Below are 12,632 nucleotides of genomic sequence, written 5' to 3' on the forward strand. Positions count from 1 at the left end.
TACATTGGGCAATAAGAATAAAGGAAAATCGACTGCAATGTCTGAAACCCTAGACTGTGTTACCTCTCTCAAAAGCACTTGCTATTTATCTCACTTTCATGGCAGAAAAACTAACATAAGATCAGGAAAATGACATTTGAAAAGCAAACACACTAGAGAAAGAGCATGCTGGACTGGCCAACCCGTCGGCATTCTCTGATAGGGGCGTCTCAGACAATTAACAATGAGCTAATCTTTTTCAAAGGATGAGAAGGCAGAGCCTGGGAGGGTAGACCACCTAAAACTGCATAAGACCAGGATTATACATAAGCTACAGAGAACAAGCTACCACAACAATGGCTTTGACTCTAGTAGTTTTCGTATCGAGTCCCTCTCCCCCCTAATTGGAATCGTTCAGGTTCAAGTTGGCTGTTAGAAGAAGAACTGACTGGAAAGCGGTTGCTTTTTGGTGACATTGAGAGACAAATCAACTAGGTTTGACTATCTCCAGAGTTAAAGTCATTGACTGTTGTGGGGGAATCACCCTCCAAATGGACTATTCTATAAACCATAGACCTTTTGATCTCAGGTGTGGATTAAACACCAGAGCGACCCTCGCCTGCTCGGTGACGTTTACTACTCTTTTCAGTTGTAATCTTTTTACGTTGTTGTTCCAGTAACACATTGTTTAAACTCTATTCCGTTGTTTTCTTTGTGGCTTATTGCAAGCCATAACACTAGCGACATTGGATTCGGAGAACGTACTCACGTTTATAAACAGTGTTCTAAAAAACTAAACACTGACAACATTGGATTCAAGGAGCATACTAAAATCGAAACCAGTAATTACATTGAAAAAAAAAATACTCGCGTTGAAATAGTATTCTAAAAATACTAACGACGTCGGACTCAGATGTTATCAAGCCTAAGGAAGTGTCTAACATAACACTTGACACTGAAAGGTTCACGATAACTAAAAAAAAAAATTAAAAAAACGCAGATCATTACGGAAAAAAAAAAGTTGAAAAGAAAAATGTTTGTCATGACTTTCAAAGTTAGCGCTGTACTTTTGCAAAAAGTAAAAGGTTCGTCGCGACTTAGAAAGGTAAATTTTTATACTTTTGGAAAAAGAATTCGTCACTTGTGGTTTTCGCTGCTAAAATCGGGTGTTATTTTATTTTATTTTTTTTTCTCTGGAGAAAAATATACATTTGATTTTTTTTTTCTTTAGACAATGAACTTTTTATATATTTATGCTTTTTTGTCTTTTCGTTTTATTGTCTGGAGGAAGAAATAAGAAAGAATAAAACGGTTTTGTAAAATTCAACAAACGTTTTGAAATTGCTAATGCTGACAAAGCAAAATGGACGAATTGAAAGTAGCGTTGGAACATTTGACCAAGTTGCATATCGATGCCGCAAAGCATCAGTCACAATCCGAAAAACACTGGACTGAACGTCAAATACGATTCGAGGAACAGCAAAAGGAATTGCAAAAACAGTTAGCGGAATGTCAAATACGAACCGAGGAACAGCAAAAGGAAGTTCAAAAACAGTTAGCTGAACGTCAATTACGAACAGAGGAATTGCTTACAGAAATTGTTAAGAATAATGTGAACGCAGAAAGCAATTCAGCATTTTCTCAGAATACAATATGGACTGCGATAGACAATTTTAAATACGAGGAAGAGGAAAAATCATTCGCAGCGTATTTTTGGCGTTATGAAGATTTTTTTAATATGACTGCAGCAACTGGTCTGATCAAAAGAAAACCAGACTTCTACTACGAAAATTGGAAACGGCTGAGCATGATAAATTCGTGGATTACATCTTGCATCGGAAAACAGCAGATTTATCATTCAATGAGACGGTAAATTTGTTAACAGAACTTTTCTTGCCGAAAACGTGTCTTTTCCATAAGCGTTGGAGATGTTTGAATGTGGTAGAAGACGATAATGACGATTTTGCCATCTACACAGCTGTAGTGAACAAACACTGTATGACTTTAAGTTGTCTGAACTAACAGCAGACAATTTTAAATGTCTTGTGTTTGCACAAGGGTTAACCTCGGGAAAAGATGCGGAAATCAGGCACAGAGTCCTTACAAAATTAGAAAATGAACCGAACTTAACACTTCAAAAATTGACTGAGGATTATCAAAAAGTAGAAATTATAAAAAAAGATGCAAGAAATATCGAAGCAGGCATCGCGAATATAAAAAAGTAACTGAGAAAAAACCGTTGAAATGGCACACAGACACTAACCACCGAAACTCAGAAAAACTAAAAGCACCGAGCGCTTGTTTCAGATGTGGTGGAATACATTGGATAAGGGATTGCCCGTTTTTAACAAAAAGATGCCATTTATGCAATAAGATCGGTCATAAAAGTTTGCACTGTAGGAAAACTCAGAATAGAAGCCGTGTACGTCAAACCAGAACTAAGGACGTTGTAGATGAAAATTTACGCAAATATGTAACGGTTAACATTTTCGGCAAGGCTATTAAATTCCAATTAGACAGTGGATCGGATCTTTCAATAATAAATCTCAAAACGTGGAAAATATTACGAAAGCCGACTATGGTAAAAACTAACAGAATGGCGACGGCCGTTAATGGTACAAAAATTCATTTTGAAGGTGAATTAATTACAAGTCGAATACAAGATTTAAGATCAAAGCAGATAAATGCGAGTTCTTTTTACAAACAATTAAATACCTGGGTCAAATAATCGATAAAGATGGCAGGCCCAGACCCAGATAGGGCGACCGCTATTAAAGAAATGCCGGCACCAGTAAACATAATTCAATTGCAGAATTTTTTAGGTTTGGCAAATTATTACCAGGGGTTCATCCTAAATATGCACAAATTGTGCGCACCACTTAATGAATTGCTGAAAAAGGATAAGGCTTGGGAGTGGACAGAAGATTGCCAGACATCATTCCAAGAAATAAAGAGAATCTTGACTTCAAAACTATTCCTAGCACATTTCAACCCGCAGTTGGACATAATAGTAGCTAGCGACACTAGTCAATATGGCGTCGGGGCGTGCATGCTACATCGAATGCCGGATGGCTCAAAACAACCTATTGCTTTCGCATCACAGACTCTCTTTTGTTATTTTCACAACATTTTGTTTATTGTAATTTCCAACCTTCTTCAGGTGTATTTTGTTGAACTTGAGAACCTTTCTGTCGAACTCAGGAATCTGCATGGAATTTTGAATGGAACCCTAATAATCCATGGAGGCGACACAAAATACAATTGTGAATTACTCCTACCCAGTCATAGCTGACGGAACGAGTACATACTACCTCCATGAATCAAATAAAGGGTTCTGCTCGAAATTTCGTGCAAATTCCCGTTTAACAGAAAGCTTTCAGAGTTCGACAGCATACACCTGAAGAAGGTTGAGGGTTAAACCGACTGAAACATTGTGAAACATTTCAAGATAAGAACAGTAGTTCAAAGAATCCAAATAATATGAATAATGAAAATCTGTATCTCAAAAATTCAGAAGCATAATTAACAAAATGAAACACTTTCCCAGAAATAGAGTGGGGATGGGGGTAAAGCAACAAATAAGAAATAGTAAGTATTATACCAAGAAATGAATAGATAAATTGAATGATAGAAGTTATGAGGATGGTATTGTTGATTGAAGAATAGATGGGGAGGTTATTAATGAATATGATAATATCGATGATGATGATTATTAGATAAAAAAAATTATATATCATTGGATTGGGTATTAAAGAAGAAGAAATGGAAACAATGAATCTGAAAATGACCATGATAATATAAAAAAACGCAAACAAAAAACAACAAAAAAATCATTTATACATTAAAGGCACTGTCGAAAAATACTGTTTTCATTTTGTTTAGAAACACAAATAAAACTTAATACTTGACTTTTTGCATATAAACTTCAATTCTGTCAGTTGAAAGTCTTTAAAATCACCTTACACACTCCCACAAAAAATGCGACTGTCCTTTCTGTAATCCAACCGTACTTGGTACAAATAAACTTCAGTCCCACTAAGTTTTCGTCATGAATGTCTAACAGTCCTTGTTTTATTGCTGTTCAATGATAAGCACACGACATTCAAAATTGTCAACAACTCTGATACATTTCTCTCTTTGCATTGATCTCATTTTGGTTTTGGTTGTGATGACCATCTTCATCAGAAACAGTCTTGGAATTGTTTTGCTTAAACATTATCTTTGAGATAACCATCCACCCATCTCGATTAGTTGGGTTAAGTTGGTGATTAAGTGACCTTTATTTGGGGTGAGGGTTCACTATATATGAATATAAATATATATATATATATATATATATATATATATATATATATATATATATATATATATATATATATATATATAACTGCAGTCATTGTAATTTATTTGTGGCCAAGAGAAATTCGAAAGTAATTTTTAATTTTTTAAACTATAAAATAAAAGCAGGAATAATGTAAAACTTTTAAGATGGATTAGATGAATTCATAGGTCATGAGTAAAAAAAAAAAAAATTAAGAGATCATTTTTGGAGAACTATCGGATGAAATATTTAACAGAATTTGGTCTGTTAAATATTAATATTGTTTATGTTCTGTTAATTTGTCTTTGTTATAAGCATTAAGTTAGGATGGTTAGAAAGAAAATGTCGAGTATCATGGTTTATTTGAGCCCCTGAAATAAAATAAAGAAATATTTATCAACTGTGTCATTACTGTATCAATGAACCACATAACAAATGTAAAAAGTAATAAACAAAGACTCAGCATGAAATTTTGTTCTGGTTCTATTTTCTTTAACAAAATAGAGGGAGATTTGATTTAATTTGAATTTATTAAAAGTGGTGAAGCGTGAATATCAATTAGTCTCTCTCTCTCTCTCTCTCTCTCTCTCTCGCTCTCTCTAGTTGTTATTATGTAACGATTTAGAGATTTAAAACTTTTGTTTCTTCACCTGACTTTACTACATTATAAATTACTTACACAAATTAATTACATTTATTCTATTTGATTTTGTATTATTATTATTATTATTATTATTATTATTATTATTATTATTTTGTACCTGCACGTCTGTGACGAAAACTGCCACAGTTCTTAATAATATTACTTTACATTATTCTCACATTTATATTTTATAAATCTATACTATTAATAAAATTCTAAATGTTTATTTATTTATTTATTTATTTATGTGTGTGTGTGTGTGTATATATACCAATAAAACTTTCGAACAGATGCTCCCAAATTAAAAAATTCTTTTTTTTCCCTAGAAGGTGTGAGTTCCAAGATTGTCCTTATCTATATATGGTTCATAACGAACAACACTGAGTCACATAAAAAGCCCGAAATGAAGGTTTTTGGGCCTTTTTATGGAATTGTCGAAAAAGTTACCTACCCATGTAAACAGAATTTAGCACTGTCTGTATACAGTGGTAACATCTTTCGGCATACATACAGGACTTGTGGCGCAATGGATAACGCGTCTGACTACGGATTCCAGGTTCAAATCTTGGCAAGTTTTTAATCATTTTAACCATCATTTTATCCAACGTTTACTCATTATCCTTACTCTTTTATTATATTTCACATTTATAGGGTATTTTTGTTTTTTCAGTGATTTTGTTTTGTGCATATGATAAGATGGTAAGATAATGTTGAGTGTACTTAATGTTGAGTGCACTCGATTTTGTGTTTGACTCGGCGTTTTGTGTGCCGACGCTGTGCAGCCGCTAGTATTGAATATAACTTAATACTAACAAACATATAAATACTCTGCGTTGATTATTTATTCAACTTTCTAACAGGTGTTTAATTGCTAGATTTTACTCAATTTAGAAAGGATGTCATTTGCTTTAATTATAACTAATATTTACGAACAGATATTTTTTATCTGATTTCTCCTCCACCCCCACCTGCCTCCCCCAAAATCTTACGATACTTTTGCAACAGTTTAATTAAAAAAGTGCATAAATATATTTATTGTGTAGTGTGCATATGAATATGGTGGAAGAGAAGAAGCGAACAAAAGGAAAGAGAGGAGTTAAAATCCTTATAGTTAGTAACATTTATTTTTCTTAGTATTATTTTCTTTAACTTTTATTTTTAACCATTATTTTTTTATTCTACAAACATAAAAAAAATGATAAAAAATTGCATTATATATTAAATGATTTTCTTAACTCAAAAGGAGTAATAAGTAAAGAAATAGTCCAACAGTATATGCAGATACATACCTAGATTAAGTATTTTGTGCGAGATCGTGAAATTCTCGCTCTCTTTCTCTCTCTATATATATTTAAATCCATTAATATGAAATTAATTCAGCATCTCACCGAGATATTTGACAATGGATCTAGCCTTGTTATTTTTGCTCTGATTTTGGTGAAAACTGAACTTTTATAGACATTGTGGTAGTTTTTTTATATATACTAACAGGCCACAACTCGAACAGTAAGAGTTAATGGTTAAAAAATATTTTCTAGAAAGATACGATGTTTTGAAAAAAAAAATTATGTTTGATTATAAAAAACAAACCCAAAAAAAACGTTGCTTTAAAACAGAAGTAAACAATATTACTATATATATATATATATATATATATATATATATATATATATATATATATATATATATATATATATATATATGTGTGTGTGTGTGTGTGTTTCGGATGCCGGACCATGTTTACAATCCAGTAGCCTCGTCAGACCTTACAGAATATATATATATATATATATATACTAGCGGCTCCCCGGCGTTGGCCGGTCGTAAAATACGCATAAATATTATATTTTAATTAATGCAGAATTCTTATTTATTATAAACAGAAATACCGTAGGGATTAAACATAACGTTAAATTCCTTTAAAAGATGAAGCAAAAGAAAACAACTGAAAGAAACTGAGACATGTGCATGCGAGTTATGTTTTTTCTAAACGGTTCACTTCTTGTAAGTAAAAAATAATACTTGAACTGAAATCGAAACCAAAACCTAAAGACAGTGATCCAAATACGATTACCATTAGGCCCGCTGGACACGATCTTTAAACGTGTTTTCAAACCTACTTATTCTTAAGATAAGTAATTTGTCATGTGAATGGTTCAATTATTTAATTTTGACCCCTTAACAACCGTTTTTTCCAGATGAAAACTAATTAAAAGTTTTCCACATGCCTGAATACCCTGTGTACTAAATTTCAAGTCTATAGATAAAAAATTCGTTTAGTATATAGGTTGAGAAATGTCCTCACACGCATTCTCACTTTTATAGATATATAGATAACTAGAAGATATACCCAGTGTTGCTCGGTCATAAAATACACATAAATATTATATTTTAATTGACGCAGAACTTTTTTTTTTTTTTTATTATAAACAGAAATACAGTAGGTATTAAACGTAACATTAAATTCTTTGAAAAAAAAAAAAAAAATATGAAAAAATTTTAAATAAAACGGACAGAAACGGAAACACATGTATGCAAGTATTATATTTTTCTAAACAGTTCACTTCTTGTAAGTAACAACAAAAAAATACTCGAGCTCAGATTGGAACCAAAACCTAAAGACAGTGAGTGAGTCAAATATAATAACCATCACACTAGCTTGACATGACTTTCAAACAATGTTTTCAAACCAACTAATACTTAACATAAAGTCGTCGTCATATTTAACGACCACACATGCTCAGTCGCGAAACAGTTGAAAATATAAAAATCCGATAACAACCACGAAGCAATTATTCAATTTTGACCCCTTAGCACTCCTTTTTTTCGGATGAAAATGGATTAAAAAGTTTTCCACATGTCTGAATATGCTATATACTGATTTTCAAGTCTGTAGATCAAACATTCGTTGAGTATACAGGTTGAGAAGTGTCCTCACACACATTATCACTATTATATATATATATATATATATATATATATATATATATATATATATATACACACACACATACACACTCAGCTCTATCTGACTAAATATCAAGCTACTAGTGTTTGGAAGTTGATGATAGGCTACTTAAAGAGAGTTTTCTATTTGCTGTAAAGTTGAATGTGTGTGTGCTTGTATATATATATATATATATATATGCATAATATGATATATACTTATAGTATATATGTACACACACACATTATATATATACATATATAACTAATTGATAAAACTCACTATATTTGCCTGTCTTCATTTTTTCAAAGTGCATCTCCTCCAAAGCGCAAGTGTGCACTGTGGTGCAAGGTAGGCCAAATAATGACATTTTTTTGTGGACGGTTCTTTTATGGAATTTTAACCAATAAAAATTGCAGCTAAAGGGTCAAAAATGAAAAAAAATTGGAACCTGGCAGGCGTAAGTCGACTTAAAGCGCTCTTGTATGCATATGCAAATATATGTTTATACGTTAAAGTCGATTCATTTTTGACTATCTCTTATCCGTTTTACGATAGTTCAAACGGTAACGATTAAGGCTGGAATTCTAAATGTTTTGGTTTCGATTCTAGCTGATAGCACCCAAGTCAGTTTTTTTTGGTTTTACTTTTGAATTCACTACTATATATTGGGTACAATATAATAATCAATAGAGAATTGGCTTTATAATAATAAATACGAAATCTACATAAATATCATATTTAAGCATATTTTACGATCAGGCAATGTCGGGTGCACTGCTAGCATAACGTGTGTGTGTGTTACGTAAGTTTATCCAACTTCCATAGGAATATCTCTCAGTGTTTATCTTAAGTATGCATGCAGTTAAGACGAGTAGGAGTTAAAAAGTAATATGTATGTAGTTTAAGAAAAAAATCTGTCTTGAAACAATCAATACATTCTTAGGTGCACGCACACATACACAGACACACAAATGTTTCTTTACTTTTTCATATAAAGCCAAACTTATAATCTTCATTTGTTTATTGCTGTCTTTCATGTCAGATTTTTATTCTTAACGTTTTCTATATTTTATAGTTTCCCCATTTTCTCCGTTTTTTTTCTCTTCTCCATTGCTTACATGTTTTACACAATTTATTTGAAACGAAGCTGCAGCTACCGTTTTCACCCTTGTTTATTTGCCTGCACCTATTTTTTTTTTCACTGATAATTTTTGCAAGTTCATTAAAATCGGTTTTTCTATAAATGATACAACTGCACGGAGTCTACTCTCTTTCTCTGCCCCCTCTCCTCTTAATTTTATTAAAAATCAGAAGATATAAAAATAAAACAGCTGTGTCAAATAAATTTAAGATGAAAATGCTAAAAAATTTAGACATAAATTAGCATTTTCTTTGAAGAGTAAAATTTTTACGCTTTTTGATTTATTATATTTTTATTACTACTGACTTGTTAGTTATCAATTATTCTAAAAAACAAAAAACAAACAAGTCTACAAAAACTTTAAATCAACATAGTTATTTTCAGGGGAGATATTATGACATGTATACATTTAAGCTTCATATTTCCACATTTACTATTAACATTTAAAAAAAAAAAATTTTCAATCTGACTCCATAAATTATTTCTTTAGCTTCTTTGGGGGATCATGTTTTATTTTAACTAATAATTTCATTTCAACTTCGGGGCTTGAATAGTCAAGTAAGTATTTACATGTCTGCATTTATATATATATATATATATATATATATATATATATATATATATATATATATATATATAAAACATTAGAAAGGTGTATAGAAATTAATTTGTGTAGATTATTTTAATATTTATATAAACTATATTTATAAAGGTTTACCTTGCATTGAGTACTCTTGAAAAATATTAGTTTTAAGTTTATGTTATCAATGTATTTGAACGTGTTTAATATATATGTGGACATATATACATAATTCAACCCCTCCCCGTCAGTAAATACAAAATGGCGCATATTTTCTATTATCATTCAGCTGGACACGCATCTTGTCTAGCCCTCTCATTTGAAAAGACCCTACTGGGTTGAAATCAATTTATAATGGAATCGGGCTAAGGTTTTTTTTTTCCTTCAAAAGAGAGGTTTGGTCTTTTTACTTTTATATGTGATGATCGGTTGTTATTATTTTTTTTTTTTTTGCGATATTAACAGTTTTGAAACGTTTTTTTTTAAAATTTAATTTCGATACCTTAGTGATGAGTTGCCTGCTTTTTGTTTTGCAGTCGTCCCTTTTATTGACAGGACATTTGTTACGGGAATATAAGTTATTCATCGACACGCGTGTTTTTCGCTACCAGCCATTGTCAGCATAGTTAATACTTTTTTGTAAGGTTTGAACCCATCACTACATAATAAAACGCCAGACTACGAACTATGTAATCGTAGGTTCAAACCTTGCTAAAATAAATGTTTAGCCATGCTGACGACAGCTGATAGCTAGAAACATGCGTGTCTATGGATAACTTTTATGCACGCGAAAATATTTAAATATTTTAATATTTAAAATAAATATATATACACACACACTATAATATAAAAATATTATTGATAATATGAAACAGATTTTACATTGTTAATTATAGATTTGTATCAGAAAAAATTATTATGATCAATTATACGAATCAGATCCAAATTGCTATATAGAAAATAGATTGACCACTGAACAGTCGTTTCTGAAGATGAGGAGTTGGTCGTTTTTTGTAAAAATTAATGCCCACTAAATTATGAAATCTATTAAACTTACAGAAATGTATGCGAAATTCTTGTTGGTCTCGAGTCGCATTTAAATGATTATACATATATATATATATATATATATATATATATATATATATATATATATATATATATATAATTATAATATTTTAACACAAATATTAACAATTGCTATACCTACAGCCACTAATGTTTTATGCTCATATAATCATCAATGTAGAAAGTGATAATTACTGCTGGTTGGGAGATTCAAAATGTGTGTGTATATTAGTGTTAGTGTTTTATTCATTTTCTTTTGGTTACATCTCTACGTATCCCATTGTTGAACTTTTGCTGCTTGTTTTAAAGATGTTTTAAATGTGCTTTTCTGCTGAATAGGGAATGTTCTTTTCTTATTTCGGCTAGTATTTTGAGAACTTAATTTTATTTTGCCGACCCATTTACTTCAAATTTAATTAAACTTTCTCTCAAATGGTTCGTAAAAAGCATGTTTTGTTTGTACTTTTTGCTTTAAAAACCTGGTTTAAATATAATTTAAAGTAAAAAAATCTTATTGTTGAGTTTATTTTGCTCCATTGCTAATTGGAAACGATCCGTTAAGTTAGCTCCAGGCAAAATTTTCTTATGCCAGTTTGATTATAATTATATAAATTCAGTTTATATTTGTTATTTCTCTCTCTCTCTCTCTCTCTCTCTCTCTCTCTCTCTCTCTCTCTCTCTCCACGCACAAATTATATATATAATTTAAAAAATGGAAGAGGAAAACCTAATTTCTTCACGTTTATATTATACTACCAGTTCAGCTGAGCTTTGCTCAGACCCTATGTACTGTTCATAACTTCATGTGCATATATATATATATATATATATATATATATATATATATATATATAAATAAAAGTTTCACTCATGCCCAGGTAACCTACATCTAAAATTTCAAGTGTTTAGACCCAAAATTGGCGGAGAGTTTTGGTAGAGTCTGCAAAGGTTTAATCGTTGACCTCTTGACAGCCAAATTCCTGGCCTAAAACCGATTAAAAAGATTTTCCCAAATCTCAATACCCCTTATGTCAAATCTCGAGTCTGTAAACTGAAAATTGACAGAGCAATTTGGTAGGGAAATGTACACACACAGATAGACAATTTTACGTTTATAGATGTATAGATAAGACTAGCTGTATTTACCCGTTGTTGCTCAGATGGGAGTATATATCGAGGGTGGAGGATTTAAAGAAAAATTATTCAAAATATAGTTATGTTTATAATAAAAAATCTGGTTTTAGTTTTCCTTTATTTTTTATTTAAATAAATATTAGATTAGTAAAAAATAAAAATAAATAATTTAATGGTTATTAATTAAAGTTACATGTAAGCGAAATACACACACAGGCACACAATAAACTTAATTCCTGTAGTAATAAAACTATCAGTATTTTTGTTAATATATATTTTTTACATTTTTTTTTATTTGAACGTTTTAAACATTTTAATTTTCTCTCCCTCTCTTTGTTTTGAGCAAATTAAATTATATTTCTTTTTAATTTGCTAATTTAACAATAAGGGACAAAATTCATAAAAAGAAAAAAATAAATAATAAAAAAGAATTAAATACTTGGAATTAAAGGTACATGAAATTTGTAAGAAGTATTAAGTCTTATGTTTAGAGATATTTTTCATACCATTTGATCTATGTGAGGAATCCATGATATGGTACTGCTTGGTAGGTGACCTCATGTTGAACTCTAAAGACATAAGAAGGGAATCTTTCAGGAACATCAAGGCAAATTTATTTAAAAAAAAAAAAGATTAATTTTTGTTTTTAACAATCAAACAATTTATTTTTAAAAGTTTAACATTTTAAAATTTTCTTTATGATATAAATTCATGCATAATTGATATAATTACGAAATACACAAAATATTGCATACCTGAATATATGTAGACAAATAGACAAACACATTGAAGGGCATTCATGTTGTGTAATTCATA

At 30.7% G+C, this 12,632-nt stretch overlaps 1 protein-coding gene across 2 annotated transcripts in view; it reads right to left on the bottom strand.

The window, feature by feature from the left end:
- The window catches only part of LOC145291508 (uncharacterized), a 783,169-nt gene that overhangs the window by 85,498 nt on the left and 685,039 nt on the right, over positions 1 to 12,632 (bottom strand). For both annotated transcript variants that reach the window (XM_080137475.1, XM_080137464.1), the window contains exon 8: positions 12,323 to 12,385. In XM_080137475.1, coding sequence (XP_079993601.1) covers positions 12,323 to 12,385 — 63 coding nt within the window. The remainder of the gene's footprint in view (positions 1 to 12,322; positions 12,386 to 12,632) is intronic.

Source organism: Euprymna scolopes, chromosome 2 (assembly GCF_053919585.1).
Source record: "Euprymna scolopes isolate OS-2025 chromosome 2, ASM5391958v1, whole genome shotgun sequence".
NCBI classification, from domain to species: Eukaryota; Metazoa; Mollusca; class Cephalopoda; order Sepiida; family Sepiolidae; genus Euprymna; species Euprymna scolopes.